General features: G+C 43.5%; 1 protein-coding gene across 2 annotated transcripts; it reads right to left on the bottom strand.

The window, feature by feature from the left end:
* Positions 1-12,546: 12,546 nt before the first annotated feature.
* Positions 12,547-18,383, bottom strand: LOC141176219 (uncharacterized). Of its 2 annotated transcripts, none has more exons than XM_073660203.1 (6): positions 18,168-18,383; positions 17,934-18,038; positions 17,728-17,851; positions 17,560-17,648; positions 17,273-17,363; positions 12,547-15,243 (listed from the first exon to the last, which is right to left on the bottom strand). In XM_073660203.1, the coding sequence occupies exons 1-6, from the start codon at positions 18,234-18,236 to the stop codon at positions 14,108-14,110; spliced, it is 1,614 nt and encodes a 537-aa protein (XP_073516304.1). In that variant the 5' UTR covers positions 18,237-18,383; the 3' UTR covers positions 12,547-14,107. The 2 variants fall into 2 exon arrangements, with proteins under 2 accessions (XP_073516304.1, XP_073516305.1); XM_073660204.1 differs by having other exon boundaries at positions 12,547-15,240; positions 18,168-18,382.
* Positions 18,384-19,185: the final 802 nt, after the last annotated feature.

The following is a 19,185-nucleotide window of genomic DNA, read 5'->3' as shown; positions in this document are numbered from 1 at the left end:
CCTCACCCAGAGGTGTGATATCTCACTCTCAGGTAAGGATGTAGTGTGGATCAGGACCCGACACCTGCATGCATTACACCACATTGCCGTGGGGCAGGGCGACCAATATGCCCCTGAGATGGGCACGACAGTCCCTGTCCCTGGCTGGAGTGGGGGGAGGGAACACTGAGGAAGGGGAACCCTGTAGTGCAGGAGCAGGGAGGAAGCAGTTCCTGGGTGCATTGAGAAGGGAGTATAAAAGGTGGGCACCATCTTAGTTCAGTGCAGAGAAGTCTGAGCAGAAGTGGCAGGGAGCAGGGGCTCTGCATGAGCTCTGCTCCGGCGGAGGCGGGCCTAGTAACAGAGGCCCAGGCCTGGAAGAGGGAGAAGGAAGGAAGAGGAGCGGAGAAGGCTCCAGGAACGAGGAACGAAGGGATCTCAGGGGTGCGGACGGGCGAGTCGCCACCGCACGCCCGAATCCATCTGCGTGGAGGGGTCAGGCCAAAGGGGGAGACCGGTCCCCGAAACTAGTGGAGGCAGGAAACGACCCTCAGCTAGAAACAGGAGGCTGTGACATTTTATGTGGCGCAGCCCCTCGCTACACCCGCTAGGAAGGCACCACATAGGGTCAGGGAAACTGGCGCCAAGTTTACCAAGAGGAGGCCCGAGGCAGCCGGACAGAAGGGTTGGTAAGAAAGGCCAGACAAAGGACACACAAAGGGGGTCCTGTGAAGCACTCCAAAGTTATCTGGGAGTTGTCTGAGCCCCTCACCTGGTGAGCACAGTACGACGTGGGCAGCCGTTACCTGCAGACGTGGTCTGGATAATAAGAACTGTGAGTAAAGGCCCTGGACTGCATCACTGACTCCGTGTCATTACTGCTGCTGCCCTGCACCATCACCCCCATCCTCCGCATACACTGCCCTGAGGCTATACTCCTCCCGTGGGGAGTTATGCTACGCTCTGCTGCACCCACAACACCAGCCTCAGCGGTCTGCCCTGGAGCGGCGGTTCACTCTGACCGCAATCCACGGGTGGCGTAGTCGGACATTTAAACATCAAAACCACATAAATAGTTCCGCCACTGGTTTGACCGCCCTGAGCCACGGAACCGGGTTGCCGCCACGGAGACTACAACCACCAGCATCCACCAAAAAGGGTCCGGCTCCGGGTGTCCCAAGGCCCAGGGGGCGCGTCAGAACATTTTCATCACCTTTCACAATCACCAATGGGACAAGGCAGGGATGTTCTCTGTCCCCTCTCTTATACATCCTAGTGATGGAGCACCTGCTCTCATCAATTCGCCATAACCCCAATATTAGGTGGATTGAGGTGGGAGGCACCGAGTACAAGTGCTCTCTGTTTGCTGATGATGTCCTAGTATATATCACTCAATCACATATATCCATCCATGCTGTTATGGCTGAAATAGATCACTTTGTTACATGGTCAAATTTTAAAATCAATGCAGCGAAGTCTGAGGCCCTCGATGTCTCCCTCCCCAAATCCATATAGGATTCCATCCAGTCCAACTTTCCCTTTGCCTGGCCCTCACAGGGTATCAAATACTTAGGAATTCCTATTCATAGAGACCTCTCCCATCTATGTTATCTTAATTTTGGGCCCTTTATTGAACAACTCCATACAGACCACGGTTGGCAAGTTAGAACTGTAAGATTCACTACGTGAACCACTGGTGTTTTGTGGAAAAGCACATGTACACTGTGTTCCAAATTATTATGCAAAAAGTGTTTAGGAGTGATAAGGGAAGAATTTGTTTGTTTGTCAGTTAAACTCATTGATGGTGATGTGTGTCAGGGCTCTTTATATCACTGTAAGCAATTGCAGACACCTGTGCTAATTAGTTTGGCAGGTGTGTCCAATGAAAGGCAAGACTACTTAAGAAGGCTGTCTCACATTATTAAGCAGCCTACATTTTCTGCCAAAATGGGAAAGAAAAAGGATGTGTCGGCTGCTGAGAAGCAACAAATTGTGGAGTGTTTAGGTCAAGGCATGACTACAATCAACATTGTGCGATGATCAGGATGAAGTGTCTTGGCAATCAAGAAGTATGTAGCTGATTCACAGTACACACGTGTGCGTGCTGATAAGGGCAAATTGAGGACTCTTTCCTACAGGCAATTACGTCAGGTTGAAAGAGCAGCGGCAAAAAAGCCTTGTCATAGCAGCAGACAAGTTTTTGAAGCTGCTTGTGCCTCCAACGTCCCCCGAACAACAAGATGCAGGGTCCTTCAGAGGTTTGCAGCTGTGCATACGCCATCCTGTCGACCTCCTCTATCCACTTCACACAAGCAGAAACGGCTCCAGTGGGCCAAACATTACATGAAGACTGATTTCAAAACTGTTTTGTTCACGGATGAGTGCCGTGCAGCGCTCGATGGTCCAGATGGATGGAGTGGAGGATGGCTGGTTGATGGACACCCCACGCAAACACGGCTACAGCGCCAACAAGGAGGAGGTGGAGTAATGTTTTGGGCTGGAATCATGGGGAGAGAGATTGTAGGCCCCTTTAGGATCCCTGAAGGCGCTAAAGATGAACTCCATAATGTATGTGGATTTTCTCAAACAGCACTTCCTGCCATGGTTCAAGAAGAAGAACCGTGTATTTCACAGCAAGATCATTTTTCTGCATGATAATGCACCATCTCATGCTGCACATAAAACATCTGCATCTCTGGCTGATATGGGCATAAAAGGGGACAAACTTATGGTGTGACCCCCATGCTCCCCTGACCTCTACCCCATTCAGAACCTTTGGAGCATCATTAAAAGGAGTGTCTATGATGGCGGGAGGCAGTTCACATCTAAGCAACAGCTCTGGGAGGGTATTCTGTCCTCATGCAAAACAATTGAAGCAGAAACCATCCAAAACCTGACAAATTCAATGGACGAGAGAGTTCAGAAGCTCCTTTCGAACAAGGGGTCCTATGTGAAAATGTAACATCACCTAGAATAAAGTTTTGAGTTGAAAACTGTTTGATTTCAGTTTCTAACAACCTGCTAATGCTTATAATTTCAAAAATGACCATTTTTTTGGTCTTTATTAAAATGAAAAGGTTGATCGAAAAGTTTGGGGGATCTAAGAGTGTGGCAACCCAGTAGTCATGATTACTTCGAATTCTGACAATATGAGGGTCATGCTGCAGGTAGTGCAGCAAGAAGGCACTTATGTGTCTTGCGCATCTCGGAGCCCCAAAATTATTTTCCGGGCTAGATGCAGCTAAAAATTATTATTAATTTTAAATCTGGTGAAGCTTTAGTATAGATGGCCTAATAGGATCAGTGCTGCACACTGCTACAAAGCCCAAATTATTTTCCAGTCAAGATACAGATAAACATGATTAGTAATTTTAAATCTGGTGGAGCTTATTATAGATGGCCTAATAGAATCAGTGCTGCACACTGCTACAAAGCCCAAATTATTTTCCAGCCAAGATACAGATAAACATGATTAGTAATTTGAAAGCTTAAAACGGTTGGTAGGGTGATTTTAACCAATCATCAAGCTTTTACTCTCCCCAGGATGACACAGGGGTAGAAAAGTCGTTTCGGATCCATGATTTGTTCATCTTTATGAACGTGAGTCTGTCTACATTATCAGTGGAGAGCCGCGTGCGCTTATCTGTCAGCACACCACCAGCAGCGCTGAACACACGTTCAGACAGAACGCTGGCTGCGGGGCATGACAAGATCTCCAAGGCGTAAGTGGCTAGCTCCAGCCATTTATCCAGATTGGAAGCCCAAAAAGAGCAAGGGTCCAGTGACACAGTCATGGCTTCAATGTTTACTTGGAGATACTCCTGTACCATCGTCTCTAGGCGTTGACTATGTGTCAGCCTTCTTGTCTCCTGTGGCCTTGCAAAGGATGGGCTAAAAAAGTGGTGAAATGATTCCGCAAAATTGATGTTACCAGCAGATACTGTGGTTCTGTTACGGTTTGAGTGCTGAACACTTGACGGTCCCACGGTTGGCAAGTTGGAACTGTGAGATTCACTACGTGCACCACTGGTATTTTGTGGAAAAGCACATGTAAGATTCTGCAACAGTCTCTGCTGATACTCCTGCATGCGTGCATCCCTTTCTATGGCAGGAATAATTTCTGCAAATTTACTTTTGTACCGGGGATCTAACAGTGTGGCAACCCAGTAGTCAGGATTATTTCTAATTCTCACAATTCGAGGGTCATGTTGCAGGTAGTGCAGCAAGAAGGCACTCATGTGTGTTGCGCATCCAGGAGCACCAAGTCCCTGTTGTGTTGGTGGCGAGGTAACAATCATGCTTCCTTCCTCTGTCCTCTCCCCCCAACCTCGCACAACAGAAATGTGATCAAGGTCTCCCTCATCTGATGAGTCTTCCATCAGTTCGTCCTCCACTTCTTCCTGGGCTCCTGCACCTTCCTCACTAGTTTGGCTGCTACCATGCGCCCTGGTAAAACCATCTCCCCCACCCTCACATGCCTGCTGCCTTGGTGCTGCCGACCGTCTGGACCTTGCAGATGTTAGCCCTTCCGCATACAACTCCTCCTCCTCTACTTCCTCCACCTCCTCTTGTGCCACCACCTGACTCCGAATTCTGTTTAACATGTGCTCCAGCATGTAAATCACCGGAATAGTCATGCTGATAATGGCATCGTCAGCACTAAACATCTTCGTCGCCATTTCAAAACTGTGCAGAAGGGTGCATAGGTCCCTGATCTGAGACCACTCCTCCAGCGTGATTTGCCCCACCTCTGGATCTCGTTGGCCCAGGCTATACGTCAGAACGTATTGCACCAGGGCTTGTCGGTGCTGCCACAGTCGCTGCAACATGTGCAGAGTTGAATTCCACCGGGTAGGCACATCGCATTTTAGCCGGTGAAGTGGCAGGCCCAACGACTTCTGTAGAGATGTAAGTCGCTGAGCTGCGGGATGCGAACGGCGAAAGTGAGCACACAGCGACCGTGCCCTCTGCAGAAGGCCATCTAGTCTGGGACAGTGGGCTAAAAATTGCTGGACAACCAGGTTCAACACGTGAGCCATACAAGGCACGTGTGTGACATTGCCCCGGCGAAGGGCCGCACCCAGGTTTGCAGCATTGTCGCACACGGCCTTCCCTGGTTTCAGGTCCAGTGGAGACAACCATTCATGAAATTGGTTCTCCAGAGCTGACCACAACTCCTCAGCTGTGTGACTCACATTTCCCAGACATTTCAATGTAAAAACCGCCTGATGACGTTGAGCCCTACTGCCAGCATAGTAAGGAGGTGTGCAGGATCCCTTCTGCGCAGTTAGAAAGCTTGTGGCATGACCAGACAGGCGTTGGGTGCAGGTGGAAGACCGAGAGGAGGTTGAGGAGGCAGAAGCAGTGGAGGAACTTTGACATAAAGAGGATTGACGCACAACTCGTGGGAACGGCAAGACTTGGACAGCAGCCCCTTGTCCTGCTGTCACCATAGTTACCCAGTGCCCAGTCAGCGACATGTAACGCCCCTGTCCATGCCTACTCGTCCAAGTGTCTGTGGTGAAATGCACCCTGTCACACACAGAGTTTCTCAAAGAAGCGGTGATGTTGTGTGCGACATGCCGGTGGAGCGCAGGCACACCTTTCTTTGAGAAGTAGTGCCGACTGGGCATCTGGTACTAGGGCACTGCGACGGACATAAGGTCTCGAAAATCCTCTGTGTCCACCAGGCGGAAAGGCAGCATTTCTGTAGCCAAGAGCTTGCAGATGGTGAAATTCAACCTCTTAGCTTTCTCATGGCTAGGAGGAAATGGTCTTTTACTTGTCCACATCTGAGGGACCGAGGGCTGGCTATTGTGCTTAGACGGGGTTGATAAGGGTGTCCCCGGCAAACTGCCGGTCTGTGAGGAAGATGCAGGCGGACATGTTAGGTTGCCTTGATCCAAAGGTGGTGCTATCGATGTCGGACAGCGCTCAACACCAGCTGGTGTTACCACCTCCAAAGAAAATGATGACCTGCCAATCACGCTGGCTGTTGCGGGTAAAGAGGTGGCAGGTCTGCGCCCCAAAACAGGTGTGACTGCTGTCCCCCCAGTCACAGAGGATGAAGAGGCCGCGGATGCACAAGATATGGCAGATGGTGGTTGGCCCGGCCGGCTAGGCCGCATTGTAGCACACTGAGCTTCCCACTGCAACTTATGCTTCATGTCCATGTGCCGGTTCATGCATGAAGTACTCAAACTATGTATTTTTTGGCCTCTACTTAGCTTTTGCTGACAAATGTTACAGATAACACGAGTTGGGTCATCTTTATCGATCTGAAAAAATGCCCAGGCTATGCAAGGCTTAGCACCCATGCGACCTGAAGAGCCACCACGACTTGTGGTGAGAGGCAGAGTTGTGTTTGAGGATGCAGTTGTTGACGTGCTTCCAGTACTACGTCTCTGTCCAGGAAGGCGCAACCTGACCTCGTCGTCACTAGCATCTTCCTCCACCTCCTCTGCTGACCTCATCTCTTGGCTGACTGTGGGTTGACAGTAAGTGGGATCTCCAACCTCATCATCATCACCCTGTGCGTTATCACACCCGTCGTCCTCAGAGCCAACCTGTTCCTGCCCTGACAAAAAACTAAAGTTGTTGCTCCAATCAGGTATTTGAGTCTTATCATCGTCTTCCTCATTGTCCCCACCAACAGGAGTTACAGTTTGGGAATGAGGGTCTACATTATGGTCAGAACCTTCTGCGTCTGGTCCTGGATCCGACTCATAAAGATTCTGGGCATCAGTGCAGATCATTTCCTCGTCTGGATTCACAGAAGCGCTGGAGTCGACCTCTGATTCCCAGGCTATAGTATGAGTAAACAGCTCTGCAGACTCAACCATCTGTTCTACCTCATACTCAGACGGGCAGCTGGAGATTTGGGAGCTGTGAGGAAGCAAGTGCGATTGGGGTGACACCTTTGAGGACTGGAGTATTTGTGATGTTGAAGTTGATGTGGAGGAGAGCCCACTTAAAGGAGCACTTGATATCCGTTGAAGCACCTGCTGTTTTTGTGCCTCATCTGGAATTTGTAGCGATTGGCGTGGCCGTAAGAAAGGGATCTTATCACATTGACCGCTAAAAGAAGTAGACATTTTAGTTTGGCTGGAAGATGGTCTTTCTTCTGCAGATGTTACTGTTGCTTTAACACCTACCCCACGGACACAACCTTTTTCCCCTTCCCAACACGCCTATTCCCCTTTCCACCAGCAGCAGGCCTTTTTCCACTCATTTTGGTGGTTAACTAATTAACAACTCTGGAGTTGTTTGCACAAAAAAACAATGGATGGGAACCGAGCAGAGCTGAGTGGCCAAACTGTGGTATTAGGCCAAAACTATTGGCTGGGTTAGATGCAGAAAAAAATTATATTCAATTTGCAACCTGATGGAGGTCAGTATAGATGGACTAATAGAGAAAGTCCCACACACTGCTAGAAGGCCAAATATTTTTTCAGAGCTAGATGCAGAAAAAAATATATTCAGTTTGCAACCTGATGGAGGTCTGTATAGATGGATTAATAGAACAAGTCCCACACACAGCTAGAAGCCCAATATTTTTTTAGAGGTAGATGCAGAAAAAAATATATTCAGTTTGCAACCTGATGGAGGTCAGTATAGATGGACTAATACAACAAGTCCCACACACAGCTAGAAGCCCAATATTTTTTTAGAGGTAGATGCAGAAAAAAATATATTCAGTTTGCAACCTGATGGAGGTCTGTATAGATGGATTAATAGAACAAGTCCCACACACAGCTAGAAGCCCAATATTTTTTCAGAGGTAGATGCAGAAAAAAATATATTCAGTTTGCAACCTGATGGAGGTCTATATAGATGGATTAATAGAACAAGTCCCACACACAGCTAGAAGCCCAATATTTTTTCAGAGGTAGATGCAGAAAAAAATATATTCAGTTTGCAACCTGATGGAGGTCTGTATAGATGGATTAATAGAACAAGTCCCACACACAGCTAGAAGCCCAATATTTTTTCAGAGGTAGATGCAGAAAAAAATATATTCAGTTTGCAACCTGATGGAGGTCAGTATAGATGGATTAATAGAACAAGTCCCACACACAGCTAGAAGCCCAATATTTTTTCAGAGGTAGATGAAGAAAAAAATATATGCAGTTTGCAACCTGATGGAGGTCAGTATAGATGGCCTAATACAACAAGTCCCACACACAGCTAGAAGCCCAATATTTTTTCAGAGCTAGATGCAGAAAAAAATTATATTCAATTTGCAACCTGATGGAGGTCTGTATAGATGGATTAATAGAACAAGTCCCACACACAGCTAGAAGCCCAATATTTTTTTAGAGGTAGATGCAGAAAAAAATATATTCAGTTTGCAACCTGATGGAGGTCAGTATAGATGGACTAATACAACAAGTCCCACACACAGCTAGAAGCCCAATATTTTTTTAGAGGTAGATGCAGAAAAAAATATATTCAGTTTGCAACCTGATGGAGGTCTGTATAGATGGATTAATAGAACAAGTCCCACACACAGCTAGAAGCCCAATATTTTTTCAGAGGTAGATGCAGAAAAAAATATATTCAGTTTGCAACCTGATGGAGGTCTGTATAGATGGATTAATAGAACAAGTCCCACACACAGCTAGAAGCCCAATATTTTTTCAGAGGTAGATGCAGAAAAAAATATATTCAGTTTGCAACCTGATGGAGGTCAGTATAGATGGACTAATACAACAAGTCCCACACACAGCTAGAAGCCCAATATTTTTTCAGAGGTAGATGCAGAAAAAAATATATTCAGTTTGCAACCTGATGGAGGTCAGTATAGATGGATTAATAGAACAAGTCCCACACACAGCTAGAAGCCCAATATTTTTTCAGAGGTAGATGAAGAAAAAAATATATGCAGTTTGCAACCTGATGGAGGTCAGTATAGATGGCCTAATACAACAAGTCCCACACACAGCTAGAAGCCCAATATTTTTTCAGAGCTAGATGCAGAAAAAAATTATATTCAATTTGCAACCTGATGGAGGTCTGTATAGATGGATTAATAGAACAAGTCACACACACAGCTAGATGCCCAATATTTTTTTAGAGGTAGATGCAGAAAAAAATATATTCAGTTTGCAACCTGATGGAGGTCAGTATAGATGGACTAATACAACAAGTCCCACACACAGCTAGAAGCCCAATATTTTTTTAGAGGTAGATGCAGAAAAAAATATATTCAGTTTGCAACCTGATGGAGGTCTGTATAGATGGATTAATAGAACAAGTCCCACACTCAGCTAGAAGCCCAATATTTTTTCAGAGGTAGATGCAGAAAAAAATATATTCAGTTTGCAACCTGATGGAGGTCTGTATAGATGGATTAATAGAACAAGTCCCACACACAGCTAGAAGCCCAATATTTTTTCAGAGGTAGATGCAGAAAAAAATATATTCAGTTTGCAACCTGATGGAGGTCAGTATAGATGGACTAATACAACAAGTCCCACACACAGCTAGAAGCCCAATATTTTTTCAGAGGTAGATGCAGAAAAAAATATATTCAGTTTGCAACCTGATGGAGGTCAGTATAGATGGACTAATACAACAAGTCCCACACACAACTAGAAGCCCAATATTTTTTCAGAGGTAGATGCAGAAAAAAATATATTCAGTTTGCAACCTGATGGAGGTCTGTATAGATGGATTAATAGAACAAGTCCCACACACAGCTAGAAGCCCAATATTTTTTCAGAGGTAGATGCAGAAAAAAATATATTCAGTTTGCAACCTGATGGAGGTCTGTATAGATGGATTAATAGAACAAGTCCCACACACAGCTAGAAGCCCAATATTTTTTCAGAGGTAGATGAAGAAAAAATATATGCAGTTTGCAACCTGATGGAGGTCAGTATAGATGGACTAATACAACAAGTCCCACACACAGCTAGAAGCCCAATATTTTTTCAGAGCTAGATGCAGAAAAAAATTATATTCAATTTGCAACCTGATGGAGGTCAGTATAGATGGACTAATAGAATGATGCTATGCCCAAAAGATTTTACTTCACTAGGTGCAGTAAAAAAATTGGTATTCTATACACAGGTGGTATATCTTGCAACACAGATAGGCTACTCCACTGACTAACACACTCTGCAATAGGCCAAAAAGGATTAGCTTTGCTAGATTCAGCCAAATGCTGTGAAAAAAACTTGCACAGCACTGGCACAGACCTGCCTGGCAAAAACTGATAGGAACTGATGTAACCTAGTCCTGAAAAGGACTGCAATTACAATTAGTCTTTACTCCCACAATCTATCTATTTAAGAGCACAGACCTGCCTGATAAAAGTCGTAGGAAATGCTGTAACCTAGTCCTTAAAAGGACTGCAATCACAACTATTCCCTACTCCCAAGCTATCTGTAGATTTGTGCGAAAATTGGCTTGAAATTAACAAGGTATAGCGCACACAGCAACAGCGGTGCCGTCTAACACGCAGCTGCAGCAGTGAGAAAATGGTGGCGACGGGGAAAATGGCTTGGTCTTATAGGGCAAGGACATGTGACATACACTGCCAATGACACATGCCCTTGCTTGTGTGAAAAAAAGCACTTCGCTCCGTGTGTGCGCTGCTGATAGGCTGACAGATTGCACCTCCCCACTGTAAATGCGGGAAAGAGAAAAAAAAAATGGAGATCTTCATTGTTCCTGCAGAGATCCATCCCCTGCCCCTCCCCCCGCCCCGCTGTACACTCAAACTGCGTATTAACATTAATTTTCATCATTACTGAGAAAAAATCCAGTTATGATTTTGGTGCACGAACAGTTATCGAACATAACCTCGAACAGCCGAATTTTTCTCAAATTGTTCGTGTTCGCCGAACGGCTCGAACACCGCCCAAAACAGCTCGAATTTGAGATTGGCGAACAGTTTGAGTAGAACAACGCTCATCTCTACTCAAGACCTGTAACTTTTTTCTGTGTGCGCATTTTTTGTCCATAGTTATTATTGTATATATTTCGCATTTATAGATCAATATTTTGAGAGATATTTTCTTATATCTGATTATGCATTTATACTATGATCTCATATAATCATGTTATACTTCATGCTTTTCTTAAAGATATACTATATTTATTTTGTCATGGTCAATTAACTTATTTATATATAACTCTGACTTATATATAATTGGCTATCGCCTATACCCCTTAGATATATATATACACATTTGGGATATGCTATTATTGACAGTTTACCCCATTATGCTAGTTTCTTTTTCTCTCCGGTTGTATTTGACTATATATGTCTGTGGACTGGGCGGTACGCATGGCTTCACTGTTCTCTGTGGTGTCCTCACTGACCGTATCAATATGTGCTCCATGACGCGCGGTCACGTGGTTCCCCACTTGCTTGCTGCGTCATGGATCACATGACGAGTTTGCCGTGGATGCGGCGGTGTAGTGGTGATTGCCATGTGTCATGCCACACCCTCCCCACACCCATTGGCGGAGAGACTACACACCCCCTTTTCTATTGGCTCAAGGGTTTCTAAACCCTACCCACCTTCATTGACGCCACCTCCTGACGAAGGCAGCCGTGCTGAAACGCGCATTAGAGTGAGTGCCATTGAGGACCGTGTTCACATCCACTGTGGCTGTAAGTATTCTATAGGATTCATGATACACTCTTTTTGCTGCCGTTCTTTAATCTTTTTTCCTACTTAGGTGCATTTTCTAGGCTTTAATATGTATTAGGATATACTTTTACCCTGTAGCCTAAGGGGTCAGGGCACTGATACCACTAATAAAGATCTGCTACCCCCGGTATGAGCTATCTATATTAGTAACTATATATAGACAGCGGTATGACTAACCTCTTATATAGCAACTGCTTCTGACCTACCTCATAAGCACCTGCACTTTCATTGAATGCTTCATTGCATTTTAACAATATATTCTTATTTTTTTGGTAGCCCAATTATGTATTTACATCAGAAAAGAATCATGTTAATTTGTCTCATGCTCCTCATTAGTGCTCCTCCATTGTTTTACTATTAACTGTCTCTGTTTCAGCAATTCATATTTTTTTCCTGTATAAATTATAATTAATACAATTTTGTAATTTTTTCACTATTATATGGGATGCTGACTCAAAGTTTTTCCCTCTTGTTTCTTATGTATGGAGGACTATGTGGGGCCCATTATTCTGTATGGAGGACTATGTGGGGCCCATTATACTGTATGGAGGACTATGTAGGGTCCATTATTCTGTATGTAGGACTATGTGGGGCCCATTATACTGTATACTGGTTGGCCCACGACTTTGTCAAAGTTTTTCATTTTGGCCCTCTGCATGTTTTGAGCTTTACATCCCTGATGTAAAATCAGTATGGGTAAATGTACATGAAAATGGCAATAATGCAAAGATGCTAATTGGACTTTGCTACAAGCCTCCTAATATAGCTGAACACGTAGAGGATGATATGCTGCAACAAATTAAAAAGACAACAAAAACAAGTCATGGTCAAAAGTGTTGGATCCCTTGAAATTGTTCCAGAAAATGAAGTGATTCTCCCAGAAAATTATTGAAATTACACGTTTTGTTATACACGTTTATTTCCTTTGCATGTATTGGAACAACACAAGAAAACAGAGAAAAAAAGGGAAATTGAACATAATTTCACACAAAATAGGGCGGACAAAATTGTTGGCATCTTGCCAAAATTGTGGGTAAACAACTTTGTTTCAAGCATGTGAAGCTTGTTCAAACGCAATTGTGGCAAGTAATAGGTGTGGGCAATATGAAAATCACAACTAAAACCAGATAAAAATGGGAGAAATGGATTCAATCTTTGCATTGTGTACATATGTGTGGCACACTAAGCATGGAGAAAACAGAAAAAGGAGAAGAGAACTGTCTGAGGACTTGAGAACCAAAATTGTTGAAAAATATCAACAATTTCAAGGTTATAAGTCCATCTTTAGAGATCCACATGTTCCTTTGTCCAAGGTGCACAGATAATCAATAAATTTACAACCCATACAGTCAAATATGGTGGAGGTTTAAAGGTATTTTGGGGTTGCTTTGCAGCCTCTGACTGTGTGCAAGGCATCAGGAAATCTGAAGATCAGCAAAGGATTTTGGGTCACAATATAGTGCCTAGTGTCAGAAAGCTGAGTTTGCGTCCTAGGTCATGGGTCTTCCAGCATGAAAATGAGCCCAAACATACTTCAAGAAGCACCCAGAAAATGGATGGAAACAAAGTGCTGGAGAGTTCTGACCAGCAATGAGTCTGGATCTAAATCCCATTGAACACCTGTGGAGAGATCTTAAAATTGCTGTATGGAGAAAAATATTAAAATTTGAGAGTCCTCAGTGGTTGATACCATCTCTTCAGTTAGCCATTAGTCAGTAAGCTTTCGAGACTACTCAGGTCTCATCAGACAAAGTATAACACAAAATCTGAAGAGTCACATATTTATACATAACAGGGCACAGGAATAATGCAATAGATAAGACAAGTGATGTGAAGCAGAACTATCAGTTTCGGAAAAGGATAAGCAGTTGTGGCCGTAAAAATGTGTGGCCACAAGTAGATCTATTCTTTTTTTCTTTTTTTGTGTGGTGATGAGAATTCATCTAAGTTTTTGCCCCATCTCCCCTACATACAGACCCCCAGTTGGACATTTGCTACATATAATTAAGTACATTACATTAGATGTGATGCAGCTGAAAGTACCTGGGATCTTGTGGTCCTGATGTGAGTTGGGAATCTTTATCTTGTCCATGGTCATTATAAATGGACGAGTTTGACATATACAGTTGGTGAGGATGAATTTTGTACGTTTCACCACAAAGGTGAAACTATCCTACCGGTCAGTTTGCTTTTCCTCCCAGTACCTTTTCATTCTAACAATGTTAGGTTTCTGGGAGATTATACTTGTTCCTTTTATTTTTGGTTCTCCTTAGCTTGCCTTCTTTGCCCTATATGAATGTGTTTTTGTTTCTCATTCAGGGTTTTCGTATTTTACTTCATACTTTCCTTTCCCCTTGTTGATAATGTGTTGCGGCCTCCCCTCTGGTTCCTCAGGAGGTATGAGAAACTCCTCAACGACTTATTAGGGAGTTAGGTCTGTGGTGGCGTTTTTAGTTGTACAGCTAGGGCCTTTCTTGTCTGTAGAGACTAGTTGGGTGTAGTTGCGGCATTCTCCCCTGTGTGGGTTCTCCGGTGGTTATCAAGATGCGCTTTCTGTTTAAAACATTTCCCACATTTTGAACATAAAAAGGCTTCTCCCCTGTGTGAGTTCTCTGATGTTTATTAAGATATGATTTCTGTACAAAACATTTCCCACAATCTGAACATGAAAAAGGCTTCTCTCCTGTGTGAGTTCTCTGATGTTTGATAAGAGTAGATTTCGCTGTAAAATATTTCCCACATTCTGAACATGAAAATGGCTTCTCTCCTGTGTGTGTTCTCTGATGGTTGATAAGAGTTGATTTCTTTGCAAAACATTTCCCACATTCTGAACATGAAAATGGCTTCTCCCCTGTGTGAGTTCTCTGATGTATATTAAGATTTGATTTCTGTACAAAACATTTCCCACAATCTGAACATGAAAATGGCTTCTCTCCTGTGTGAGTTCTCTGATGTTTGATAAGAGTTGATTTCTCTGTAAAACATTTTCCACATTCTGAACATGGAAAAGGCTTGTCCCCTGTGTGAGTTCTCTGATGTTTGAAAAGATTTGATTTATGTACAAAACATTTCCCACAATCTGAACATGTAAATGGCTTCTCTCCTGTGTGAGTTCTCTGATGATTGATAAGAGTTGATTTCTCTGTAAAGCATTTCCCACATTCTGAACAGGAAAATGGCTTCTCTCCTGTGTGAGTTATCTGGTGCCTAGCAAGACTTGTTTTCTGATTAAAACATCTCCCACACTTGGAGCAAGAAAATCTATTCTTCGCTGTGTGAATTTTTTGATGTTTAAGAAAAGACTTTTTGAGAGGAAAACTATTTCTATATTCTGAATGTGAAAATGTCTTCTTTGCATTAGGAGCAGTTTGTTTTTTAATGCTTATTTTGTGACTTTGATTTTCCATAGTAGTCGGTAATGAATCAGAAGACAGGACCTGTTTCAGTGGATCAGATGACAGATCTTTGCTGTGAAGGGATGATGGTATATCTGGAGTAATGGCATTCACTTCAATTGTATCCTGTGGGATCTGAAAATTATCTGATTTGAAAATTGAAGGTGTCAGCTGTCCCTCTGATCTCCTGGTACAGTCATCTGCTAAGAATAAAACCAATTATTATTTTTTAATAAAAAAATCCTTGAATTTTATATTTTTGAACATTTCTACTTAAATTGTCTGTAAAAAAGGCAAGTTATATTAAAAAATTCACTTATTCACCAGGACAATGACTGTCTAATAGAAAACCTCATAGGATGTACCAGGAGCGTGGTGTTCAACTGTTTGTTCATTCTGCCTCCCAAATATGGAGTAAAAGGCGCAGGCTCTGTCCAGCTACTAAGATTAGGTTTGCTGGTACCTGTAGTACCATCGAGTCTGACAGTATGGGTGTATGTTCTGTCTAGCTGGATTAATCTGCTCCCTGCTTCAGCAATTTGGAAAGCACCGCACCCTACTAAAGCTGGAAGCATATTGCTGGAAGCTGCCAGATACAGCCTTGTTCTCCTCTGGTTCAGTCCTCTGTGCTCAGCTCCCGGCTTGTGTATTTGTTTCTGTTGTGACCTCGGCCCATTTACGGACTACTCTTGTGTCTTCTGATTTTGTATTTTCTCTATCCTCTTGGTTCTGACCCGGCTACCTGACTATTCTTCTTTCCATCTCAGTCCACCGAATAGCAGGTAACACTGTGGCTCAAGCCTAGGGGTCTCTGTGTAGGTCCAGATCCATGTAGAGGGGTTAAAGTAATTTGTGAAATCTGTAAACAGGGTAGATAGTGATAAGCCTGTTCATGGTAGCCATCTTTTGAGCATTCCTAATAGCTAAATGTCACTCCTTACCTTCTTAACCTGCCATGTGCTCAAACAGTAGTGTACAACCGTATATAGGGGATTGTCAGATTCAAAAATTCAAAAATAATTTGTAAGGTCCATTTGTTTCCTATTATCCTTTGTGAAGAATTCCAAAATTATCACCACATAAAGTGACACACGTCAGATTTGAAAAATGGGGCCTGATTAGAAACAAAATACTGGCTGCGGGAAGAGGTTAAATTAGAGGATTACTGAAGTCAAAAACTGTGACTATACACAATAACACATCTACTGAAATGATAAAACTGAACAGTCTCCATCAGAGAAAAATGAGTAACTAGTGGTGAAACCTCTCTGGGGTAATTAGAGTATGGGGCTCGGTGGCTCTTGGCAATCTAAACTATCGTAAGGGACAATATTTTCTGTCAGATGAAGGGAGAAATCCAACACTAAACTGGAGTCACATTCATTTATGGTTGACCATTTGGGCCGAACACGCCGGAACCACGAACACGAACCTGAATTTGAAATGGCGAACAAATTCGCTCAATACTATTTATGATGTGGAGTGAATCCATGAAACCAGGGCTGGAGCCAACACATCTCCTGCAGGTGTGAATAAATGTATAGTACAGCCATCAGCCACGCACAGCTTAGAGATATATCATGGCACAGGTGTAATGTTTTCTGTATAGTTTATCACAATCCTGTTTGAAGTTAGTTGGTTTTAAAAGAAATTGAAAAGTCAGGATAAAGGGAAACTCTGTTGTTATTGTACAGAAATTCACACGTGCCCCTCAGTGGACATTTAATGTTATCGATCAAAAAAGAGAAGTTTGGCCAGAAAGACTGGACCTGGTCTTGTAGGGACCATATGAGCACATTCAGCAGCACAGAAGGGAGAGAAGGGAGATTCATCCAATAAGATATCAGGGATCTAGGAAGACAACACCATCATTACCCTCTGCTTTCACATAGAGGCCCATCATAATAGTTTTCTTCAAGTGATTTTTTAATTTGTCAGCACAATCTACGTACGCTGACATTTGGCTTTATAGTTTACAGACCTGGGCAGGTAATGGTCAGCGTCTACTAATCCCAGGGGGTAGGTGGATCCTCCAGGTTGTAAGTTCTATAGAAAAGGGCTTTCACAATTTCCCAAAGTAATTTGAATATTTTCGGACGGAGGAGAATGTTGTGGTCTAGCGGCAAAATGGTGATCACACGATTGTGATACGACTACACCACTGATAAAGCAGCCACAGCCGGTGTCTGAAAAGAATCTGTGACCTCTGTGTATTCAGTGGTTACTACTCACCTGGGTAGTCATATGTAGGAATCTCCTCATTACACCACTCATCACCCCTCACATATGTCTCTGTAGTATTAATATGGGTCAGATCTTCACCCTGAAACAAATATTATAAAAGTCAAAGACAGATGGAAAAGTCACAAGTTTGATCGGCTCTAATCCTCTTATCTCCACCGTTCTCATGACACAAATATAAAACATAATAATGGTGGATAAAACAGAACTGAAGACATGACCTTTACAGCCGTCTACACATCATAGGGGAGATCTCATGACACCTTCTCTCCATCTACCTGGGGAACATTGGGATCTTCTTGTTTACAGTCCTGTGGAAGAAGAGGACGGGGACATCTCTCTGGTGTTGTCCTCTTACTAGATAGATCTGGAGGAAACACATACAGGGACTGTATTCATTCTTTACATACAGATAATTATAGGCCGTGTGTATTTAGTCCTATTACCTGGTGATGTGAGGGGCTGGGGAACCTCCATCATGATGTCCCTGTACAGATCTTTGTGTCCTTCTAAATACTCCCACTCCTCCATGGAGAAATAGACGGCGACATCCTGACACCTTATAGGAACCTGACACATACAATGATACCGTCATCCCCCAATCCCTTCATAGCGTTACTGTATAATGTCCCAGCATTCCCAGCAGTGTCACCTCTCCAGTCAGCAGCTCAATCATCTTGTAGGCGAGTTCTAGGATCTTCTGGTCATTGATGTCCTCATGTATCAGGGGGTGAGGTGGAGGCCCCGTGATTAATCTCTGGTTATGGAGAGACACATTAATAAATCTCACTACAGACATTTCCAGAGTCCTCACCTCTCCAGTTCTGTTCATCTGTTATTCCCATAGATAAGAATGATGTAATGGGACGTCATCAGAATCTCTCACCTCTCCAGTAAGCCGGAAGAGGATCTCTAGGGTGAGGTGTAATATCCTCTCCACCATCTTGTCCATCATTTTCCTGGATAAATCAGGAAAATTTTCTTATATAGACGATCGTCACTGAGAGGATCCGGTATTTTAGAGATCTGAATGAGAAAAAGATGAGCTGATGGACCATTTTTCTGCAAACGATGATGCGGAATCCAAAATGTACCACGAGTACCCTTTATCCCTTAATGTGGTGTTCAGGTCTATTGCCGGTATATTAAAATCTATGACATTCGAACAGTACCTTCTCAACCATAAAAATTGTCCCTTGGGTTTTCCTCTTTTTATGGGGATGGGGGTGGTGGTTATCCCACTTCAATAGTTTATTAGTGCTTGAAGGTTTCTGGTAGATGAGTGTCCCTAGGGTCCCGTTACAATCCTTCTTGATCAGTACATACAGGAATGGCAACTGGTAATAATTGGTGTTGGTCTGCTCCTTTAAACAAAATGTACTTTTCAGGTTATATCCCCAGTACCCTCACTTTTCATCCCTTCTTTTGAGGCCCACACAGTCAGACTCTACCGGCCCTTCTCCCTGCGAGTGGCGGTTATGTATCGCCCTAGGGCCCCTCCTGTCAGTTTGTGGATCACTTTGCCACTTGGCTTCCAAACTTTCTATCCTATGACATCCCCACCCTCATCATGGGAGACTTTAACATCCCAATAGGCGATTCCCTCTCCCCATCTGCCACTCATCTTTTATCGCTAAATTCCTCCTTCGGCCTTTCACAGCTTACTAATTCTCCTACACATGAAGATGGAAATACTCTTTGACCTGATCTTCGCCCGGCTCTGTTCAATACATGACTTAACTAACTCTCCTCTTCTGCTCTCTGATCACAACCTTCTTTTATTCTCTGTCAAGAACTGTCACCCTGCTCAAGACACCTCCACTTTCCACACTTATAGAAATATACATGCCATTAACACCCAGAAATTTATGAAAAAGGTGCAATCATCATTGGCCCCAATCTCC

Source organism: Phyllobates terribilis, unplaced genomic scaffold (assembly GCF_046119375.1).
Source record: "Phyllobates terribilis strain yellow unplaced genomic scaffold, ASM4611937v1 Scaffold_17__1_contigs__length_24005725, whole genome shotgun sequence".
In the NCBI taxonomy this organism is placed as follows: domain Eukaryota; kingdom Metazoa; phylum Chordata; class Amphibia; order Anura; family Dendrobatidae; genus Phyllobates; species Phyllobates terribilis.
The sequence above is the reverse complement of the archived record's forward strand: the minus strand, read 5'-3'. Positions and strand labels throughout refer to the sequence as shown.

Coding starts and splice junctions, on each gene's coding strand:
- LOC141176219 (XM_073660203.1), bottom strand. CDS start 18,236: ATGATGGACAAGATGGTGGAGAGGATATTACACCTCACCCTAGAGATC. Junction 18,039..18,167: donor TCTTCCGGCTTACTGGAGAG/GTGAGAGATTCT, acceptor CTCCATAACCAG/AGATTAATCACGGGGCCTCC. Junction 15,244..17,272: donor TCCTACATATGACTACCCAG/GTGAGTAGTAAC, acceptor TTTTATTCTTAG/CAGATGACTGTACCAGGAGA.